The sequence below is a fragment of the Ambystoma mexicanum genome, chromosome 10 (assembly GCF_040938575.1).
Source record: "Ambystoma mexicanum isolate Mex_15411 chromosome 10, UKY_AmexF1_1, whole genome shotgun sequence".
NCBI lineage: Eukaryota > Metazoa > Chordata > Amphibia > Caudata > Ambystomatidae > Ambystoma > Ambystoma mexicanum.
In genome coordinates, this window is record NC_090932.1 from 1,452,023,275 (window position 1) to 1,452,047,593 (window position 24,319).

At 47.5% G+C, this 24,319-nt stretch overlaps 1 protein-coding gene across 3 annotated transcripts in view; it reads right to left on the bottom strand.

Annotated features, from left to right (window-relative positions):
- The window catches only part of ACAD10 (acyl-CoA dehydrogenase family member 10), a 2,051,508-nt gene that overhangs the window by 837,192 nt on the left and 1,189,997 nt on the right, over positions 1-24,319 (bottom strand). For all 3 annotated transcript variants that reach the window (XM_069619514.1, XM_069619513.1, XM_069619515.1), the window contains one exon: positions 18,021-18,179. In XM_069619514.1, the coding sequence (XP_069475615.1) occupies positions 18,021-18,179 (159 nt within the window). The remainder of the gene's footprint in view (positions 1-18,020; positions 18,180-24,319) is intronic.

Genomic DNA, 24,319 nt, shown 5'->3' on the forward strand with positions numbered 1-24,319 from the left:
GACCAGCTTGGGAGAACACAATATCCCTTACCCCTTCCCACCTTCCCTCAAAACCCATCCTTCTACACATTACCTCAAACCCCCATGTATTGTTGAAATACATCCCAGGTAATAACTACTGGGACCTGAAAAAGACAGCAAGTAATGAGGATTACAAACACGAACGACAGTACGCTCGCTAGAATTTGCAAGGACCCGATTGGCCCGCTGTCATTCAAAGGCAGAAAGGGAACTGCAGTATAGCGTCTTCGTTCTTGGTCCGGTGCAGACCAGGAGACGCTTCAGGTTATGCCGGGGCCAGCCAGAGGGAGAAGAACATTGCGTCCCAGAGAAAACTGCACTTGCAGAAGGCTAGTAGCACGTGAAGCAGACAGGAGTGAAGGAAAGCTGCTTGCCGGTAACTGGAGCCGCAAGAGTGCAGGGAGGGAGAATGCTGCTGAAGCCCCCGAGAGACCCGCAAGCAACCAGAGGGACGGCCCAGACCCTACAGGTACCAGGGTGGCTGATCCCAAGGTTGGGGAGAACCAGAGGGGACAGGAGGCTGGAGGCAAGTTGTATGAGACACCAAAGAGGCAGAATAATTACACAGAGGGGTATGGGACCCATGGTGGGAAAATAAACACTGAACAGTGAGAAATATGAACTTTGCATATTTAAGCAACACCCCCAGAGCTTGCAAGGAGACTAAACCAAAACTGTGGTCTACAAATAAAGAGAATGGCCAGAACATACCTCGGACCCACACTGGGGAAATAACCTCCAACCAATTGCAAAGAGGAATATAAACTTTACACATGCAAGAGTGATTCACATACCTTGGCAGGACAGTAAATGAAGGCTGTGGCTGAATGAGAAGGTTGTGTATTGTGATGAATCCTGTGGAGTCATCACTGAATGCCCGCCAATAATCTCCTCCCAACTTGGCAGAGGATGGCAGCCGCTACCGTATACAGACCCTGAGGGAGGATCGCGTGGGAGGAGGCGGCTGTCGGGGCAAGGTGGTTACCCCATCAGGAAGAATGCAGTATTCTTCTCTTCCCAGAGAAGACCTCATAATTTCTAAATTCTTGATGGCTTGTTGTCGCCATACAAATGCCTCCAAATGTAAAATACAAAATCCCTTTCCTGTCAATCACTCCAGACAAATATCAATTCCTACCTCACACACACACAAGACATATTTAACTTGCCCTATTGTCTAATGTTTTCCAAAATACATGTTTTGAACAACATTCTTTTAGAAATCTGAGAAATTCTATGGAATTCAACTCCAATAAAGCCTCAAGTACTGAGACAAGGAAGAGGAAGAAGGAGTTAGTACAGATTGAAAGAAACACCAAGTTCAATGTGCAGACTAGTTTTTTTGTTGTAGCTCTTGAGTGTGCGGGACATTTAAAGATGGTATGTGCACTCCAGAGAAGAAGTAGAGTCAGAACGATAAGCAGAGCCAAACTGAAAAGCAGAACCAGAGAGAATGGCAGACCTGGTGAGAATTCAGGCATTCCCATGCAGCAGCTCGCCACTGGGAGAGCATCTTACCGGCATGGTGGGAGGCCAGAAGAGACAGGAGACATACCCCCTGGCATTTGTGAACACTGTGGAAGAAGCCAAGAGAAGGGAGTAATTCTCTTGGCACTACAAGAGCTTAAGAAAGGTCAGGGCAGAGAGTCATCCCCCTAACACTGTGAAGATACAAAACGTTATGTTCTATAGGCCTTAATTTATTTATTATTATTAATGTGATACAGTTTTATACAAATGTAGAAAACTTTACACATAATTACATCACACAGTTGAAATATAAAATTCTATTCAATATATAAGATCTATAAAAGCCATCATATACATAAGGACACATCAAATCAGTCAATCATTCAAGACAAAACAATTACAATTACAAATTACAAATCGAGTCCTTAATCGAATCTAGTACATAACATATAGCTAAATATACACATATATTCCATAAAAGACAAGAGAGGGAAGGATTCTCATATTCGTATTCATATTGCTATAGCTGAACATCTTCCGATCTGGCCAAACCCATCCATTTACTAAGGATAAAGTTCCTAATGCAACTGGGTGGCCCCCCTTGTGCTTATTTTCAAATAGATGGTGACCTCACACCATACCTGATAAAGTGCAAGGAGCAATTTAGGATTAAGAGTGTTAATACATTGATTCCAGAAATCTGCCTATTCAAGATATTTTATGTTATGGACGAACTCACCAAGATATTTCATGTACTTTATACTCATCCTTTGGCATTTTGTTAGCACATGGCAAGCCGTCTCCAACTCCGTCGGCAGTTCACATATCCTACAGTATCTTTCTGCAGCCTCCAAACCCATCTCCGGACCACGGACCGCCAATACAGGCAAATGAAGCGTAAGAGTAAAATAAAATGCCTCAGTTGGTCCGATGGGCAGAGATTTAGGTATGGTTGTGCCTTCATATAGGTAAAAAGTACAAATGTAATGAAACTGTAACTTTTCAGGCTACTAAGGTGGATAACGTTAGTCTGCCAGTCCCATAAATTTAAACGACTACGCATACTGGCAAATAAATGTTCGTTTTCCCTACCCCACTCCGGTGACCAGCTGATATCTTCGAGTTGGGCATTGATCTGAGTTTCGAGTTCAACCTGTCTACCTGCCAAAGTATCCTCTTTTATGGTCATGAGAAGCCTGTTTGTAGGTTTGTTGTTGAACCTGATGTAAAATTCCAACCTTTTCCTCAAGACCATGGCCTTGAGGGAGGGGATACCGAACTCTAGCCTAATCATGGCCACAGGGATACACTGGGGGAGGCCAAGAACTTTTCTCCAGAACTTACCCTCCACTAGTTGTAACCATCTAAGATTCATATTGGTCAAAGGCTCTAAACCATACGTAACCATAGGTGCTAAGCATTGAATATACAACTGGCGCGCTGCCCAGATTGAAAAACCACACTGTTCCCTCGTGAATTTGTGTATTAATGCAGTAAGTTGGGCAGCTTTTGTTCTACGCTCCTGAATACACGTGAGGTAGTTTCCTTTGTTGTCAAATTCAACACCTAGGTATTTGTATGTAGTAGTATATTCAATTTCAATCAGTCCCACCTTCATGTGAGGCCTAGCGACTCTGCCTGCAGTATATAATAGCAGGTTAGTTTTGCTATGGTTAATGATAAGGTTGTTAGCTTCGGCATAATAACTGCTTGGCAGACCTCAGGATCCCGCTGAAGGTGTGGTCTAAGATCACCAGGTCATCAGCATAGGCCAAGATGGGACAATGACAGGTTCCAATCTTAGGGGGGCAGTTGTTGATCCCTAGAAGGCATTTTGGTACATCAGATACAAACAGGTTGTAAAGGGTGGGGGCCGTCACACATCCCTGTTTTACCCCTCGCAACAGCTGGATGGGTTTGGGTCACCGTGCCCTGATTATCCAACCTGACTTTGACCGTATTGTTAGTGTGTAAAAGTTCAAGGTAATATAGCAGGGATTCGGAACAGCCCAATTTCCTCATTTTTTCCCATAGGAAGGAACGATTAAACGAGTCAAAAGCTGCTCTAAAATCAACGTAAAGTGCATATAGTGGTGGGTTGGCGTGAACCAGGGCCTTACTTCTCAGTGCATTCATCACAAATAGGTTATGCGAGTTAGAATAACCGGCTCTGAAGCCACTTTGAAATTGATCTAATATACCTGCACCCTCGATCCATTTCTGTAATTCATTGAGAATGAGGGCAGCAAACATTTTCCCAGAGCAATCCAGCATACATAACAGCCGATAATTCTCCGGTTCGGTCCCGCTCCCTTTTTTGTGGACTGGTATGATTATGGCCTTCTGCCAGGATGTAGGAATACGACCTTCACATAGTATTTTATCATACAGGATTTTAAGTAAACTGGCCCAGAAGGAGGGGTTGCTTCTCATCACTATATTGGAGAGGCTGTTAGGCCCGGGTGCACGTGAAGTATTTAGATCCTTAATTCTGTCTTGCAGGTCCTCCTTTGAGATGTAAAAGGGGGGAAACAGGGGTTTAGTGAAAGTGGGAACGCAGATTTTGTTACCAATCCCCATATTCCGCTTTTCCAGATGGGAAATCCATTCCTCACAGCCTATAGGATTCACCATATTCAGGCTCTTTTTCCCTTTTGCTTCCCCAAGTATAGACCAAATTTTACGGGAATTCTTACTACAAAGGGATCTAACTGTAAACTGCCATCTCTCCAAATTCCTATGTCTTTTATGTGTTTTTAGCCATTTTTGGTAGGTAGCCTTCAACTTTCTTATTTTAATGGCTGTGGCTTCTCTGGGCTGTAAGCCATTTCTGACGAATCAAATGTCACCTCTAAGTGTACGATTCCTATCTCTGATAGCACGGTCATAGATTACCTCTTGCGGCACCTTGTCCCCTCCCCCCCATCGCCCGCATTTTACAAGAGCCGTGCAAACCAGAGAAATTGCTGATCCATCTCTCAATTTGATCAGGAGACATCTGCAGAAATATATTTGACTGTTCGATCCCCCACTCATCAGATGCCTTAGAGGCTTTCAACAAATTATTATTCGACCAAGAGATGCGGTTTAAAGAGTGATTAGTTGTAAGCTCGCCCAAATTAGCCACTCCCGCCCTTGGTATATTCGATCCCAAATTCAGTATCAGGGGATCATGATCACTCCATTCGCATTCCTTCACAGTCATATCATTGCCAGTAGATGCAATCTCAGGACTAGTAAAGATGTAATCAAGGGTGCTCCCACTTAGCCCGTTTTTCCAAGTGAATTTCCCAGGTCTATCACTTCTTGTTCGACCATTAATTATTTGGAGATCCCAACAATCAAAAAAGCCACTCCAACATTCCCCCTCTTTATCAGTAAGTGCCTGTTCCAAAGGCTATTATTGGCTAGGTTCTGATTATTGGTGACACCCCCCCCCGCAATTTATCTGGCAATTTAAGTCCCCGGCAGCAATGACAAGAAACTTCTTCTTAGTAATTGGAAGTTAACTAATGATATCATGCAGGACATCTTGTATATGATCTCTATACTTTGCACCCGGGGGGTTATATATGTTTATCAGCAGCATTTCTTCCCATGTAGTTTTTAATCTAAGGGACATTGCTGCAGCACATATGTACCTGCTCTCTACTTGAATCATTTTACTTTTAATCCTATTCGATACACCAATAGCTAAACCCCCATAGGGACGCCCCCGTGTTCCTTTTCTAGCCAGGGTGTGGTGGGTACAATAGCAGTCTATAGCCATGGGCTGCAATAGCCAAGTCTCTTGTAATAAAATAATAGGATGCTTATTGATGCGTGTAAGTGATCCCTTGTCCATTAGGAAATGTTGATGCCCATGGGTATTCCAACTTAATAAGGAATAATCTCATGCTTTTTGTAAAACCATAGGTAATGAGTCTGCCAGCCATTTCAGAGTGTTTTGAATATCCTCCATCTGTACTTTCTTTCCCAGTGGTAGTGCAGGTTTACCACCTTTGTTCTTAGATGCAGCGTAATCAACACTTGGGAGAGAGGGATCTTCCTTATCTTTAATCGCATCGACCTCTACACCGACCTGCATAAGAGATTTTTTATGAGTTTGGATTAGTTTAGCTGATGCCATCACACAGCCGTGTAGGGCTGTAACATTCGGGTTACAAACTGTGAGTGGTTCCACAATGGAAAAGTCCTCAGAGCATATAACACGTAGCTGTGGGATCAAATGAAGTTTAGTCAGGAGCTCAGTTCTTGTCAACCACTTATCCCTTTTCTTCTGATGTAGATTTTTGATGATACAGATTTTGCTTGCATTAGAGACCTCGGTTTCCGTTGTCTCCATGAAGTCATGTTGCTCCTCTTCATCAGATCTCCCGTCCCCACATTGGGATGAGCATTTTGTGGAGTTGTCAATCGAGCTGTCTGAATAATCAAATTCAGGGTCGTCCAAAATTGTGCTAGAGACTTCCTGTGGAATATCAGGAATAATCCAACTTGTTAGGGTCCCCACCCCCTTCCTCATACGTTTCTTTGTTTTGCGGCCCCTTTTTTTTTTAGCTTTTTTGGATCGAGCTGCAGGCAGATTCGTGGCTGGTAAGGGGGATGCAATCTCAACCACCGCATTTTTAGCGGCATCACGTCTTAATTGTCGGCGTTGTTTTTTAGTTAGGGGGGCCTTAATTCCATCCTCCTTGGAATCCACCAAATTGTCTGCTATCTGCGGGGTATCTATGTGCCGGTCCCCATCTGTGGGTAGTAATATTTGCGGCATTTGGTCGGTGTCCTCATTAGGGTTGCGTAACCCCAGCTGGATTATGGAATTTGTATGAATCCTCCCACATAGCTTTAATAGAATTTTCAAGGCAATTTGAACTGAAGCCATTGAGGCTTGTAGCTCCACAATTGCTACATTATTTGGTCCTTCCATATGACTACCCACACCTCTATCTGTATGCTCCAAATCCTCGGTGTCGATGTATAGGTTTGGGGAAGCAGATAGTCGCCCTGTGGTAGGTGCCACAGGTGAAATCGGGGTAGGGTGGATGGGATGGATGCCCGACAGATTTGAGGTAGAGTTACCTGTCTGTTTGGGGCTAAGAGGGTCTTCTTAGTGCCTGCTGGTCATTCTGTGCCTCATTCAGGACTTGTGCTGCTACCACAATTGAGCTACCTTTACGTGGGCTAGTAGGTTTATTTAAAGAGGCCATCGATTTTTGAATTGATAAACACAGGTCAAGCAGAGAGTTATTATCAATATCATTAAAATTAGTTGAATCAAGGATCTCGCTGTTGTTAGATGCAGGAGGGGGTACAGCATTATCATAATTGGCTTTAGATTTGCCGGTGGTAGGGGTTGTTTTGTTATTATTTTTCCCAAACATAGCCGGTATCGTGCCGTTGTCTGGGGCACCATCCGCATCGGTCAGGCTTGCCTTCTTAGTAGTTTTAGAGGGGGGTTTGTCAGTTTTCCCAGTGTTCCCTTTACGCAAATCGTACCGGGCCTTTGTGGCCTTTGGTTTGGTCATAATGCTAGGTCGGAATCCTGGAGCTACTGGTCCTAGAGAGGCAATAGTCTATAAAAGGTTTACAATCCACCTTTTTATGTTATCTTACCTGTATTGTGCAGGCGCCTGTATAATGTACTTGGCAGGCTATACCGGTACACTGAGAAGTCCGGAATCCGGGATCAAAGAGGTGAACCTCCGCAGTCTCCCGTCCTGTCAGGGCCACCAGCGCCCAACAGCCACACAACAGCCGGCGCCCTTTACCCCTGTCGGGCTTAAAGCCGCAAGGGTGGCAGCCTCGTTGCTTTGAGTGCGTCCTTAATCACGTGATAGGTCACGTGTCCGCTATAACCCCGCCTCCTCCAGGAAGCGCGGTGTTGCACAGATGCCGGCAAGAGCCCCAACACAGCTCGCAGTGCCGGTGACAATGAAAGAATGAAAGAACAGTTTCACAGAACGCACTTCCTCAGGTAAGGAACACTCCTACTATAGGCCTTAATGGAACCTCATTTCAAGAAACCTTGTGAGACTTTTTGATTTGTATCTTTTGGGAAGAACATTTAATTTGTATCACCCTGAGGCGAACTTTCAGCTGTCATCCAGAAGAATGAAAACATTCTTCTGGACCAAGTAGGTCACCCCTTTTCCTTAGTTAACTTTATAGTGTAAGGGTTGGAAATAGGTTTTTGGACACAGGAGGGTGGACTGCTTTAGACTGACATCCTGACACATTCCTAGGTATTTAGTTGAGGCAGGGAAACCCCTCTCATAACTAGGGTCAGATAGGGCTAACGCTTTAATTTTTCTTATTAATAAAAGTCTGTAGATAAAGGCATGCCACCTTGTGTCAGCCTCCTCCTCCTGCACCCTTAAACGACTCAAAGAACAACAACCTGGGTCTGAGACCCAAGCACAATTGCAACTTTTTTAGTATTGACCAGAGGAGACACTAAAGTATACAGGGGAAGGGAGTCATTCCCCTGGGTCTACTGTGATTGACACAATGTAAAGGAAAGCATCAGGAGGAGAGAGTCATCCTGCTGATAGTAAGTGTTAAAGGAAACTTTCAATCAGGGCAAAGGAGGCATTCCGCCTGAAACACAAACGAACAAAGAGGAGAAGGGTTGTTGGGCTATATTTCTATTGTGCAACGACACTTGAAACCAGGGGAATGGAGTAATTCCACTTGATGAACATTATTTGAACTTTGCTGTGCTGAGGACATGTCAAACAGGGCAAGGGAATAATTACCCTAAGCAAATAACACTTTAGCCTAATCTACTTTAGTTATAAGTGTGAGGGACAGAACTAGGGATTTTGACACAGGACGGTGGACCTTTAAGTTAAACAGATATCCTGACAGATACTTTTTAGTCTTTAGTTGAGGCAGGGAAACCCCTCATAGAACTATGGACAGTTAGGCATTTCTCTTTTTTTCCCCCAAGAAGAATAAAAGTCGTTGCCAACCCTCATGCCACCTTTATGTCAGTCTCCTCCTGCACTCCTACACCTGCCTTCATCTTGTTGCAGTAAATGTGTTTCCTATAGGAAAACAATTGAGGCCCCCAATTTCACTCCACCTTCTGAATATAAAGAATCTCTTGGGTGAAGAGATAAGACCCTGAGCATTCAGGGTCACAAAGGTTACATCAGTCATTGACATCTATAACCATCTTTCTATGTGGACATATGATACGAGTACACAGATTGGATGCCATTTGATTTTCCCCTTTCTCCTCCCGTTGACTAGAGTCAAAGGCAACACAAAATAAGTCCAAAATAAGTAAGTTCCTAAACATATGAATCTAAAGCAATTACAATACAGCACAATTACCTCAAACATCCTCCACTGACCATCAACATCTATCAAAGATTGTATGGGTCCTTTATCTAATGGGCCTGCAGCTGCCCGAACCCACCCACCCCCACTCCCAACAGGAATCAGCAGCTCCCAAAATCCCTCTTCAAAGTATTCTAGAAAATCCTTATCTGTTCCCACTGCTTTTTTATCAAACATTTAAGTAACTCATTAATTATTAATTCCACCCAAATCCAACTATAAGCGAACTATGCTATAGAAAACATTTGTAATTTCAATTTGATCTTTCAGTTCCTTCCTCCAGTCAGATTTTGTCCCAAGTTCCTTGCTGCTTCTCTCTATTGTTCTGTGTTGGCCTACCTCTTGTTCCATATCTCATTCAGTCAGATGCTTTCTTCTTCTCTCCTGTCTTCTATCAGGAGAAAGGTCACTCTAGATACTATTCCCAGTATTATTCATCAGGTTCGCAACTTAGTTCTTGCTTGGTAATGTTGCAAGTCTTTCCTTTGTATTAAAAAATCAGGCTGCTTGGAAAACCACCTCTGTACTAAAATATTTTTGCTGAGCCATCCTGCCACTAATCTCAAGCTGTTGCTCTTCAAAAACATAGTTTGCGCTAAATCCTGGTACCAGGATATAGCAAAATATTTGAATTGCATCAATTTAAACTTGTGTGCAGCGGTCATGATCTTCTCTTTAAGCTGGTAAAAAAAGGGACCAGATTTAAAACATCTGTGATCGATTTCCTGCTCTGCTGGTATGGATTGTATACTCTATGTGATCTACCCTGTATAATTTATGTCTCGTCTGCTAGTTCCAACCCCTTTTAGCTTCTTCCACCTTACGGTGGTTACGTTTTCAAGAACCCCAGCTATGCTTTACATTTTCTGCCCACTCCTGTGTGTGCTTCCCAAACGCTCTAGTCAGTCAAACACAGACTCTTCGGGATGTTCCGACATTTCTGGAATCATGTCCTCTCCGAAACCTCCCCTGTACTGCCCTCTCAGGGCCCACCCAGTATACCTGGGAGTCTCTCCACTCAGATTGTATTACCAAGCGGCACCACCTGAGCTCCGGAAATACCTAACTCCTTTCCACTGGCCACATTCTCACTACCTCACGCCCGGTCACCACAGCACAGAGGCAGCAGTTGTCCGATCGGCCTTTCTTTTACACTCTCATCTTCTGCTCCTTTCATTTGGAAGTAGGGTGGAAAGGGGGTGAGCCTGCTATCCCATCACTCCGTCCGAGAATCTCTGGTGATGTCAGGTCCGGCCCGCCCCACACCTGAGGTCCTTTCCCTCCACCGCAACTCATCGAAGGATCAGGACACAGGCGCTATCTTTGGTGACTGGTCTGGAAGATCCTGTGGCCCATGTAGCAGCTCAGGTAGCCAGGACTATGGTCAAATTCGCTCCATCAGAAACAAGGGCAACTCACCATTATCTAGGCATGGAGATACATTGTCGCTAATACACAAATACATAGGATCAGAGGACCCAGGAAGCCACCAGCCTCACATAGCTCATAGGGAAAGCATCTTTATGCTTTCTCTTGTAGGCCATGCCCCCCATTTTCCTCACTTTTTAATCAAATTTGCTGGTTTTCTTTTCGCCTTTACTATTTTTTCCATTAGCAGTACTTTTTTCTGTACCCTCTTTTCTATATCTACAAATGTCTTCAACCATTTAATCTCATTTTCCCTTTTCTTCTATCTCCATTACTGTTCTCTTTTTCGTGGCACTTATTTGCTTTTTTCTCCATTGTGTTTCTGTCTACATCCTTGACCTTCATATTTCTCTTTCTTCAATCATTTTTGCATGTTCATTTATTTTTCTTACCTTTTCTGCAAATTCTTTCCTGGCTATGCTAATGTTTTAGCACCTACTCCTTTTTTTCTACTCTGAATTATTTTTTGATTTACACCGTCTTCCTTCCTCCGAGTCCCTTACCCCTTTCCTAAATTGAGCAAAGAAACATCCGTGGCAAGCCAAGTATCAGGTCTCACAATAAATTAATAGGACATAAAAGATGATGGGAGCTGGCTTTGTGATGACTCTGAATGCATGTATTTTGCCATCCAAAAGCAACAGTTCAAGCAATACACTTCAAGACAGGGGGCTTTACTGACGGTTATCTTCCTGATCACCACGCTAATGAGGTACCTGGAGCTATCCCGGGTAGTTATCTATGGTCACATCAGTCATAGTTGGATATTGATTTTCAGTGATCAGACAACCAGTGCTGTAGCTCATGGTATTTTTCGAGAATTACTTTGGCATTAGATTCCTGGTGCTGTAAAGGGACATCATGTAGTACAGACTCTCCGCCCCCTCTCTAAGAAGAGGGCCTACATTTAAGCCTGCGTCTCTGCAACCTCTAACAACTCAGCCGAACATTTCAAAATCTGCAAGCAGCTGCCAACCCTGTCGCAGTCTCCAACTCTCCTGTTCCCGCCCAGGCCCTCTGCACGGCTCTGACTTCTCATTTCACCACTAAAACTCAGGACATCCCGTCCACTCTCTCTTCCTCTACCTCCTCTTCCACCTCTGGCCCCTCTTCGACTATTTCTCCTCCTTTCCCTTGTTTACCCCTGACAATGTTTCAAGACAAGTCTGATCTATGAAAGTCTTGTCCACGCAGGTCCTCCCCTGCTCATCCAGAACCATCAAGAACCACATTGACACCCCTGCTCCAGCCTTGGCCGATTTCTGCAATCACTCGTTTGACACTGGAAACCCCCCCCCCCGTAAGCACTCCCTTGTGCATCACCTTTCAAAGAAGCCCTCTGCCGATCCTTCCTCTCCAGAAAACTATCATCCGATCTCCATCACTCCTTTCCTGGGCAAACTCCTGGAAAAGCTGGCCATCACCCAGCTTAATCTGCATACTGAATCTGTTGGGTTATCTTCATGACCAGCAGTCTGGCTTCAGAGCGGCCAGAAGCATGGAAACCGCTCTTCTGAACACCCATGAAGACTTGCTCTCTAATCTGGACTCTAGCCTTAACCTTCCTTCGGTCCTCATTCTCTTTGATCTATCCTCTGCTTTCGATACGGTCAACCAGGCCACCCTGCTCAACCGCCTCTGCAAAAACCTGGGCATCTCTGGTCAAGCCCTGGTTGACCTCCTTTTTCACTGACTGACCCTCCCAGGTCCAACTTACGTCTTTCCTCTCTTCTATCTCTCTTTAAACTTTTTTTTTTTTTTGTAAATCTGTTTTTATTGTTTACGTTGTACCAGTAACGTGGTTACACAACAAAACAACAGTACAATTACGCCCACCCCACCCTCCCTCCCTCCCCCTTTCCCAACTGTCCGGACCAAAACGTAATACACCACAAGTTTCAGCTCTGTGATTATTGTGAGTCATTTGTGTTGTCGCCAGAGGAGCCTTCCGCATTGGGGTTGAACAATGTAACAATTAGCGCCACCCATTGTAGTAGGTCGTCCGAGGTGTCCTGTCTTTGTTGGCTCTGGGCCATCTCCCAAGCAGCTGTTTCGGCATTCGTCCATTTGCGAAGGTCTTCCCACCATGTTGACAAGCACGGGGCCTGAGGGCGCTTTCAGTTCATGGCGAAGCGTCTCTTTGCAAGTATATACATTAGGTCTTTTAGTTTATTGAGTGGTCTATTCATCTTGCTTCTGGGGTATCTGCCAAGGATACATGCTTTTGGAGTGTGTACCTCCAGGGTGACGTTCGCCTCGGCCACCTTGGCTTTGACCTGAGCCCAGAAGGACTGTATGGTGGGGCATCCCCAGAACATATGTGTCATCCCTGCATGGAGTTTGTTGCATTTGGGGCATCCTGTACTCACGGCTCCGCTAAATCTGGAAATGATGTCTGGTGTGAGGTACGCTCTGTTCATGATGTAGAATTGAATGATTTGGAACCTGGCATTCCTGGATACCTTCTTGTGGTATACCATTATGTCCCCCCACTCTTTGTCTTCGAACTGCAAGCCAAATTCCTGTTCCCACTTTTCCTTACACTTAAGGCTTTGTCGGGTGGTGCTGTCGAGCAGTGTTTCATATATTCTGGAGGTCTCGTGGCCCCCCTCCGCTGCCCCGAGCAGGCACTCAATGCTTTCGTGTCGGTATCCAAGTTCTCCATTGTGGGCCAGCTGGCTGCTAGTCTCTTGACCACTGCGTTGTGCAGTAAGAACTGTCCCGTGTGGATCCCAGAGGCTTCATGTAGCTCAGTAAAATTTAAGATTCCCTGGTCGTCCACCAGGTCGCCCAGGGTGGCGATGCCGCTAGGTTCCCAAGTGTCTCTTATTATCCTTTGACTTCCCGGCCTGTTAGCCATGATGGCAGCTATCGGGATCTGTGGGGAGTAGGGGTCCGGAAGCATTGCGGCCTTGCAGGCTCTTTTCCATATCTGGATACCTAAGAGGATCAAGTACGAGTGTGGTTGTTTAGTTCTAGGTTCAATCCATAGCAGGTCCCTGAGTAGCAGTTGCGTGACTCCTGGCTGCAGCAGGTGAGTGTCTGTTGAGGACTCATCATCCATCCATTGTATCACGTGCTTCAATTGTCCAGCTAGGTAATACAGTTCGAAGTTAGGAACCTTGAGGCCCCCTTTGTCATATGGTCTCTGCATTGTTTCCAGGGCGACTCTGCGCCTTCCGTCTTGCCACAGAAATGACCTGCACAGCTTGTGTAGTTCATTGAAGAATTGTTGTGGTATGTTATATGGTACGTTGGTGAAGAAGTAAAGAAGTCTGGGTAACGCCACCATTTTTAGTAAACCCACTCTGCCCACCACCGATAGCGGCAGCCTGCTCCAGAACTCCATTGATTTTGCCAGTCCTTCCTTTGCCCCAACTGTATTCAGAGCGTGCTCTGTCTTGGGGTCCCTGTGCACCCTAATGCCCAGGTACTTAAAGGAGGAGGGTTCCCATTTCAGGGCTAGCTTGGGGAGCACTCCGGCCCCTTCTCCGCTCAAGGCGGCTAGGGGGAACAGGCAGGATTTGTTCTGATTAATCTGGATCCCCGTATATCTGTGGAATCTGTCTAAAGTTTCTAGTATGTAGGGCAATATGTGTGCAGGGTTCGTTAGATAGAGGAGCATGGCGTCAGCGTACATAGAAATCACGTGGTTCTCCCCGTCTACCACTATGCCCATCTCCATATTCTTGTCTTAAGTATGCTGCCACCGGCTCTATAGCCATAATCTACAGCATGGGTGATAGGGGGCATCCTTGCCCAGTTCCCCGGGATAGCCTCCATTTGTCTGAGAAAGTGTTGTTGGTGCGTACTCTGGCCTCGGGGTTGGTGTAGATGAGTGTGACCCACTTAATGTAGCTAGGCCCTATACCCATCTTGGACATGGTAGCCAGGAGCCATTTCCAGCGCACCGAGTTGAACGCTTTGGAGGCGTCCAAGGACACCACTGCGCATTGCGTTTGTCTACCTTCGGTATTGTAGATGACATGGTGCAGTCTACGTAGGTTTTCGGTGATGGCTCTGCCGGGCACATACGCCGTTTGGTCTTGGTGGATCAGGGTCGGGATGACTTTCCGCAACCTCATGGCCAGTATTGCCGTAAGTACCTTACTGTCTGTTTAGTAAGGACAAGGGTCTATATGAGCCGCACTCGGTGCTATCTTTGTCGGGTTTTAAGAGTGGTATGATGACCGCCTCCCTAATGGTACCAGGTAGTTGGCCTGTTTCGTATGCCTCGTTGAACACTTGAGAGAGTAACGGGGCTAGTTCGTCCTCGTAGGCCTTGTAGAACTCACCTGGGAGTCCATCCGGACCCGGCACCTTCCCAGAGTGAAGCGTTCTAATAACAACTGCAACCTCTTCAGGGGTTACTGGCCCTTCCAGGGATTCCGCTACGTGTTCCTCAAGGTGTGGTAGTCTAATGATGTCCAGTACGTCCTCTATTTCAGTGTCTGTAGGCGGTGGGGTGTCAGTGTAGAGGGCCTGGTAATACCCAGCGAATGCGTGGTTGATGGCAGCTTGTGAGTGCGTGTCTATGCCGTTGGCATTGCGTATACGGCAGATGGGTGTTCTGGGGGTTTCTCGCTTGTAAAGCCACGCAAGTAGCTTACCCGGTTTATCACCGAGGGCGTGGTTTCTCTCGGTGTATTTGGCGTAGCTGAGTTTTCCGAGGGCCTCCCAGTGTTGTAGGCAGGCCTTCTTTAATTCGATTATTTTGCGTACGTGGGCTGGGTCTGAGGAGGCTCTGGATTCTAATTGCTTCAGCTCTTCTTCGGCGCTTGCTAACTTTGCTGTGATGGATCTTTGGGCTCCCCCTGTGGTGACTATCATTTCCCCTCTGATCACTACTTTGTATGCTTCCCATGCCGTGCTGATGTGCTGTACACTGTCCATGTTCGTCTGCCAATAGTTCGCCGTGCATTGTCTAATCTGTTCTTGGAATGCCTTATCTAACAGTGCTTCGCCTCTGTGTCTCCATGTGGGTATGGGGGGTCGGGGTGCCATTATTGTCCAAGAGGTAACTATGGGGGAATGATCCGATAGCACTCTGTCCAGATATTGTGTGTCCTCGAACGTGTCTAAGTGTTCCTCGCTCACCAGTAAACTGTCAATTCTAGTGTGTACCGCGTGTGGGGGTGAGTAAAAGGAGTAGACTCTGCCCTCTGGGTGCTGAGCCCTCCAGAGGTCTTGTAGGGCGTATTGTTGTAAGAGGGCTTTCAATATTTTAGCGGGAGGGGAGGGTATGTTTACTGCTCCGATCTGTCCATGCGTGGGTCTAGGGTGCAGTTGTGGTCCCCACCCCATATGAGCATGCCGTCTCTGTCCAGACTGAGCCGGGTATATAACGAACGGAAGAAGACCGTAGCGTCGTGGTTGGGGGCGTATGTGTTCACCAGGCAGAGTTCTCTGCCTTCAATGGTGCCTCTAAGCAAGGCCCTTCTACCTTCGTTATCGATGTTAGTGTATGTTAGGTTGATGGGAATGGAGGGGGCGATCCATATCAGTACTCCACGTGCGTAGTTGGAATACGTGGTGCCTATCAGGGTTCCTCTCCAACTCTTAGCCAATGCTGCTAGCTTTTGTGCATTCAGATGGGTCTCCTGTAATAAGGCAATTCCTATCTTGTGGCGTTTAAGGAAGGTGTGGACTCTGTGCTGTTTAATGTAGCTGTTCAGGCCCCTGACGTTCCATGACATGACTTTGACTATGTTATTCATGAGTGTGGCGTGTGTGTGGGTATGTGGGCGGGCTGTGTAGTAGCGTCGCCCTCTGGTCTATCCGTATGCTGTATGGTGGCTTGTTCTGGCAGGAGCCCCTGCTGACTCTGGATCGGATTGGTGGTGTGTGGTGATCAAGGTGGTCCTGGACTTCCCCTTTAACTAACTGAGTCGGGATTTCAACAGGCGGGTTCCCATCCATATGAACAGTAAACTTGGCGTTAGCTGTTAACAGAACTAGTCTAGCGGGGTTCCCCCCGTTCTGACATCCCTGTTTCCGCTCCATTAGACCTACGGTCTCTTGGTGCCCTACGGGCGGGTTAGCTCTTTATACTTGTGGTGTTCCCCAGGGGTTTAACCTTTCTCCTTGGCTTTTCAACCACTACCTTGCACTCTTGTCCACTGCATCACTACATTCTGCTTTTAGTGTTATGCGGATGACACCCAGCTCTCTTTTAGGCTCCCCTCAGCCACCTCTGCTCCTTCTCTCATACCAGACTGTCTGGCCACAATTCAGGAATGGTGTGCCACCAATGATCTCTGCCTTAATGCCAGTAAGACTGAGATCTTCCTCATTGGGACACCTGCTCCCCTCCTTTCCTCCCTCTCTGGCCACCCACCCTGGGTCCTCTTACTTCTCCTTCCTGTGAGGCTAAGAATCTTGGTTTCATCTTCGACTCCACCCTGTCCTCTCCTCACATCTCTGAGGTCTCTAAGAAGTCACACTATCGGCTGCACCTCCACAGGTATTCTGCATTTCTAATTTTCCCCTAGAAGCTCAATGTCTCCAGAGCCCAGGTCCTCTTTAGGCTGGACTATTGCAACAGCCTCTTTCTAAATCTGCCTGTCTCTACTCTTCCACATTTACAACTTATCCAGAACAGGAACGCAAGACTTGTCCTTGGCCTCAAGCCCAGGGATTGTATCTCTCCAGCTTTGAAATCTCTCCACTGGCTCCTTGCGGCTTCAAGGATCAAGTTCAAGACCCTTTGCATCATCCACAAGGCTTTCTGGGGCCTGGGACCAAACTATCTCCAACTTTATATTCCTAAACATCTTCCTTCTCGACCCCTCCACTCATCCACCTCTAACTCTCTGAGGGTCAGACGCTTCTCTAAGCAGAGAGTGGGGGGTAGATCTCTTTCCTCTGCTGGGCCCTCCCTCTGGAACAGCCTCCCTACCTCTCTCAAACTTGAGGAGAACCACCTCCCGTTCCTGAAGCAACTCAAGACCTTCCTTTTCGCTTTCGCTTTTTTCTTTTCTTCTCCCTTGCTGATGTCCCCAACTGCTCCGCAAACTGGTTCACCTGACCACTCACTGAAACTCGGGACCCAAGCTCCTGCATGTCCAGTTTCCTGCACACTGCCTACGGGCTGCCCCGGCACTTAAGGGTCTGCATCTGCAACCCTACAGTCCCGTCCCTCTGTACCTATGAGCCACCCTCTGGCAGCACTTATTGAGTTACATGCACGCCCTGCCACTTTTCTCCCTACCTCCTCCCCACACTTGCGCGATCTGAATGACACGAAGCAATAAAATGGTGCTTTTGTCCTCCCCCTGTTACCCTCTTGTTATCCCCTCGTCTTGTCGCGCCTTAGGCGCGTTATAAATGACATTTTTTTTGTTCGAAAACACAGTAATTGTTATTTATGAAGTGTCCCTCATGTCACACAGGCAGCTAAATTGGCAGCCTGCATAGAAGCCCAGTAGCAGCAAGTAGAATACGCAAGCGCACATGAAAGGCAGCGCATGGAAGAAGCAGTGAAGATTAGGAACCATGATGTAAAACTCAGAGTCTGTCCAATCGTGTGTCTTTTGTCCTCAAATTAGAATACTTATATAAGTTATTTCAGTTTAGTCTCCAAATGATTTTCGTAAAAAAAAAAGGTTAGTATTGATGACACAATTAGAATGTTTATTTATGCCTCACATTCCTCCCAACTTGGCGAACAGTGTTTGCATATTCCGTAGTGTGTACCAATCAACCTGTCAACTGCCTCCAAAGGGTTTGAAATATAGAACTTTCACCCTTTTTACCTGGTGCATCTTCTGTTCCGAAGACATTCAAAGGCCGGGTGACTTTAATCCCTGCAGTATCCATGGGGACAAGGATCATGGTTTGCTGTTTATGGCGTGCAGCATCTGGGTTTGTTTTTCCCATGAACACTATAAGTTTGCAACGAGGATCCATGGCACCTGTCAGTGAAATAAACAAACAACATATGTGGATCAGTAAAAAGAAAAATATGCTTACCATAATGCAGTTAAAGCAGTTCTTTGCAATTTCTCATTTCAGCGACGTTTCCACCATGGTTTACCCAAACTAACCAATTCCTGCTTTCTATCCCTATTTAAGGTTTCCCATGTTTTCCAGCCCTGGTCCGAGGCAAGGGTGTGCACCTCCCTCACCCCAGACCAGGGGCAGTCCCCATGGGAACAAACCACTGCCACCTGCCAGACCAGCAGGGACAGAAGGGGTGCAGTGCAACTCGCAAATAAAATTGCTATTAAACAGGGGTCCTTACATAACTCCATTCTAATGGGCTACAGACACAAAGGTGGATTCTTTAGGGATAAAACAAAGGAAGCTCAATGTATTAATAAACATTCCTACCCTTCCCTCGTAACACTAATCACACTATGTTCCCCTGGTGGGAGTTCCTTCTAAAGGGATGTACCCTGTCAGCCCACCCTTCCTTTGTGGAGCCAGAGGGGGACCCACATGGTGGAAGTGATGAATGAGACCCCTGACCTACACCTGGCCCCTCCCACTGTAGAGGTCGGCCAGAAGATGGCGCCAGTGGGTGATCCCCCCCTCCCCACCACCCTCTCCCCTGCCTTTGCGTCCTCTAGCAGGCCACTACTGCCCTTACCTGTCTACCCACCAGGGTATGCACAACCCCTTTTCCCCTACCTCCACCTTATACACATTACCCTACTTGACCCCCTACCCAAATGGTAACATACACTATACATGCCTTTAACAAAATACAAACACAAATATAGATTCACATATACAACAAACATTAATCATATACATAGGGTGACTGCTGCAGTTGGACACCCCTTTTCAGTTCCTTTAGGTGCTTTCTCTTGGTGGTGGTCTGCCCCATGATGGCAATAGTGCCTGTGATGTTTCCCCAGTCTGTTCTTCTGGATGGCCATGCCCACCACATGGGACCATACTAACACACTGCACAAGCCAGCGCACCAGCGTTGTTCTCAGGAGGCCCCCATGATAATCTTCTTGGGCAGCCCCATTACCTGGGAGTAGCCTATGAGCACCGCCACAGCCCTGCAGCTCTTTATCTTCTAGTCTGCCCCGTCTCTTGGGGGGACGTCCACAATCAATGCTGCACCCCTCAGCGCAATGTGGTCTCACAGACTTCACTCGGGCTGCCAGGGTGTGGCTCCATTGTACCTTGGCCGCATGGCAGAGTGTCCCAGGACTTTTCTTCATCTGGCGGCCCAGTCCTTTATACACCGCCCCGCCAGCCAAAAGCAGGTCAGACTTCTGCTTCCTTCTGCTCTTCACCTCCCTGCATGGTCAGGGAAGGATTTTTCTTCAGGGCCCACCCAGGCTGGCCTCGGGGAGGGCCATCAAGGGGCACAGCCATGTTGCCAGGTTCAGGCCACCCAGCCCAAGCAGCTCAGGCTGGGAAGCACTTCCTTCTCCCTGAGACCGCCCTATGCACATAGTCCGGGGGCTTTCTTGCTTAGGCTCATCATGTCTGGACACCCCGGATGGACCAACAGTCCCCATGGCCCTGCAGGTGCTCGGGCTGCTCCAAGCAAACAGCTCGGGCCGGCGGATGTTACCAGACCCCCCCCCGAACACACCACCCAGGGTTTTTAATGTTTTTTTTTCAACCCAGGACACCAACCCCAGGAAAACCTCTAATGGCTGCTGCTTGCCTATTACTCATCCTCAACAGTTCTTTTCCCTTAATGGTCCTCAGAATGCTCAATCTCCCCTGCCCAGCCCACTCATGGTCAGGGGAGCTCTGTCTGTTTTTATTCTCTACCATATTCTATCCAACCCCATGGTGGGCTGGATGGAACGTCCAGGTAAGTCTTATAAGTAAAATACATGTACACACTACACAAACAGTAAATAATTACACATTTTTGCCAGGGCTTCCACGTCCTTTTGGAGCAGAATGTCTGATCTAGTGCATGATCTGACAGTTAGGGCATCCGCCAGGACCCCCCCCCCTCGCACCCCCTTTGGCTATTCCTTCTGAGGTTGAGTGATGCCTAGGTACTCTGCCAAGCCTTCCAGCCGATTGTGGAAGGCCCTCGCCGAGGACGAGGTATCCAGATAGTCCTTTTTGTCTGTGTCAGCTTGATCTATGGCGACCTGGGGGTCTGCTAGATCTGTGGGCTGCATCGACGGTGCCACCATAGCCTGGGCTGGTGCGGGTGGTGGGGACAGAGCCTCGACACTTGGCTGCATGGGTGATGGTGTCTGTGGAGGTGGGGAACTCACCACCACCACTGGTGGGGCCGGCTGCAGCTGCACTGCAGCCAAAGGCTGTGCTGGTATGGGTTGAGGCATCTCTTTAATAAGCTCCTTCAGGATGCTACCCATTTGGGGTGACTTCCTCCACATGAGGAATGTGTCAAAGAATCGTTCCTCGCACCCTGGTGACATGCGTTCCTGCATGACCAGTGTGTAGGGCCGCGCTCTTCCTACGCATTGCCTGCCCTGCATGAAATTCACCTTGGCGTAGCGCCCCAGCCCGAGGTCCTCGGGTTTGAAGTGCACCAGATTACCTGAGGGGTGACCATAGGGGAGCATTCCACCCTGGGAGGGAAGTCTGTTTGTTGGAGTGGCATGTGCCCTCACGTACCACCATTTTGTCAGGCTGCGCCATCATCTTGTCCTGGCCCGAACCTCACTGGCGTTGCAAGCTTGGCACAGAACTGCATTTGGCCTCTACCTGTTTCCTGGAATGCACAGGCCTCCTCTACACCTCAGACGTGGGCCTAATAGGCTGACTGCCCTCTGACATGGAGTCAGTAGTGTTACTGCATATAGGCGCCCCCTCAGGCATAGACCTGGTACTAGACCAGAGCCCCTCAAGAGATTTCCCGGTACAAGAGCTGTCTGGCCTCTCAGTGGTGGGTCCGGGAGTATCTTTGGACCCCAGGGCTGTAACACGGTAGTTCAATGAGCCTAGGTGCCCTAGCTGGTGACAGGACCTGGGTGGCCCCTCCCGCTAGGTTGCTTCCCGGGGAAGTAATCAACTGTGCAGGGTGCTTTGGTGAACAGAATACTTACCTTGCCCTTCATCTTCCTATGCACGTACTGCTATGGAGGAGACCTAGAGAACAGCTCCCTCCACCTTACGGTTCTTCAGTAACCGGGGAGTAAGGGTGCTGCACACCGAACAGGCGCCCCAGCCGTGGTTGTTGCCAAGGCAGCGGAGGCAGAGCGGGTGCGGGTCCGACATCGGAAAGGATCCATCGCGGGAAGGCCACCTACTAAAGGCTACCGGTGCCGACATGCACCACAGAGTGGTGAAGGACCGGAGGGCGGTTGAAATTAATATACCTAATAATTAAAAAATTAAACATTGGGACCGAGATCCCATGGGAAAATATTAGACACGCGTGGAATTATGAGGGGAGAAAAGGGCCTCACCCACAGCGCTGGTGAAGCTGGTTCACTCCTGTCGATGTGGAAAAGAGGACTGGGGTGTTGCGCTGGAGGGCGAAGTCAAGGGAGTGCAGCTCCTAGTGCCGCACCCGCAACTACATTTTAAGGGGAAAGACATTTTTTCTGGTAAAAAATGTTCAGTTTCCAGAGAGGGACGCCCATACAGAATGGAGGAAAGGGGACGGGATTAAGAAGTAAAAAAAAAAATAAAAAAATAAAAATAGAAATATATATATGATACATTACTCACCGTAATCGTATTTCTGATGCTTGTATCTGCTTAGATTCACATGCTGTACATAAGCCAACATCTAGTGAAGCTGCGGAGTATTACAGTTTGTTTTTCGAAACTCGAAAATGGGTGTCGACACAGGGCGTGCCAGTAATACTATCCCTAGTGTGACGTCCACTGTACCCATGATCCCTCATGCGTCTAGCACCCTCAGATTGTATTTTTTCTGACATGAGGTAGCGTGAGGAGTAGCGCGAGTACAGATAATTCAAGCAGATAGATAAAACTACAAGCATCCATGCGCCTTCTCTCAGAGGGAAGGAAGGGTGGGTCGCATGTGAATCTAAACAGATAAAAGCATCAGAAATACGATTACGGTGAGTAATGTATCCCTTCTGAGGCTTGTGGAATCTGCTTAGATCACATGCTGTGCATAGATTAGCGAGCAGTGTTAGAAGAAGGAGGTGGGATGTGAGAAGGGTCATGAGCAAATAAATGTCTTAGAACCGCTTGAGTATCTGTCTTGGAATGGGTGTCAATGCAGTAGTGCTGAGTAAAAGTGTGAATAGAGCTCCAAGTAGCTGCTTTGGAAATGGTGTCAAGCGGTACATTTGCAATGAAAGCCAGAGTGGCCCCAATGCCTCTTGTAGAGTGGGCTCTTGGCGTGAAAGGCAGAGTTTTTTCAGAAAGAGAGTAACACAGCTGGATACAGTTAACAATCCACTTGGAGATGGCACCTTTAGAGACGCAATCTCCCTCTCTGCCTGTATCTACGGAGACAAACAGCTGATCTGTTTTCCTTAGCGGTCTGGTTTTGTTTATATAGTAGAGGACCGCCCTACGCACATCTAGGGTGTCTTGGAAGAAAGCCGGAAGCTCGATGGACTGGTTCACGTGGAATTTAGAAATAAACTTAGGTGAGAACCTAGGGTGTGTACGTAAAACCAGTCTATCTTTATGAACTGTAAAGAATGGATCCTGCACTGACAGAGCCTGAATTTCACTGACCCTTCTTATAGATGTTATTGCTACTAAGAAGGCTGTTTTATAAGTCAGGTGTTTGAGACTGCTTTTATGCACAGGTTCGAATGGGGGGGCCCATGAGTTTAGATAGCACCACGTTAAGGTCCCGTCCTGGTGGTGGGTTTGAAATAGGAGGGTGAAGTCTTTTTACTCTTTCCATGAAAGCTTTAACCACTGGTATCTTCCACCACAACACCTTGTTATGGGAGGTGGTGTATGCGGACAGCGTTGCCAGGTGTACCTTCAGTGAGTTAAATAACAGTCCTGCATCCAGCAGGTGGAGCATGTATGTGACCATTGTGGGAGGAGTGCAATCAACTGGGTTGACTTGCTTATTCTGGCACCAGATAACGAATCGTTTCCATTTGTCAAAGTAGCAGTGCCTCGTGTTTGGCTTCCTAGATTCTTTTAGGATGTCCATACACCTCTGTGGTAATTTGAGATGTCCGAACTCTATGACCTCAGGAGCCATGCTGCCAGGTTCAATGAGTTGGGTTGAGGATGCACCGTTTGACCTTGGTGCTGGGACAGCAGGTTGTACCAGCCTGGGAGTTTGATGGGTTCACACACTGCTAGTCTGCGTAGGTGTGGGAACCACAGTTGTCTCGCCCACATGGGAGCAACTAGGACGAGCGTCATTGATTCTCTGTTCATCTTGTTGACCACCTTCCTGATGAGAGGTGTTGGTGGAAAAGCGTACGCAAACATCCCTGACCAGTTCATCCACAGGGCGTTCCCCTGGGAGTCTGGCTGGGGGAACCTGGATGCAAATCCTGGGCACTGTCTGTTTTCGCTTGTGGCGAATAGGTCTATAGTGGGGAAACCCCACTGAGAGAAGATATCTTCTACGATTTCTCTGTGTAGACACCATTCGTGTTCCTCTGGGAGGGGTTCTCTGCTCAAAGCATCCGCCAGAGAATTGAGATCCCCTGGGACATGTTGAGATGACAAGAAGATCTTCCGTCTGAGTGCCCATATCCAAATTTTCTGGGCAAGCTTGGACAGATTTGGCGAATGAGTCCATGCTTGCTTGTTCAGGTAAAACATGGCTGTAGTGCTGTCCGTCCGGATCTGCACTGACAGATTCAGCAGGTAGGGCTTGAACGCTTGAAGCACTCTGAATACTGCCAGAAGCTCTAGCAGGTTGATGTGATTCTTGGCCACTGAGTGAGACCAGAGACCCTGAGCTGTGTGATGGAGGTGGTGTGCTCCCCACCCTGTCAGGCATGCATCGGTTGTGACTACCGCCTGTATTTCGGGATCATATAAGGGTTTCCCCTTGGACAGATTTTCTCTTGTCCACCAGTGAAGGCTTTGTACAAGTGTTGGCGAAACGACCACCAGATCGTCCCACTGACCACTTGCCTGAGACCACTGTTTCGCCAACCATTCCTGCATGGGATGCATGCGCAGGCGCGC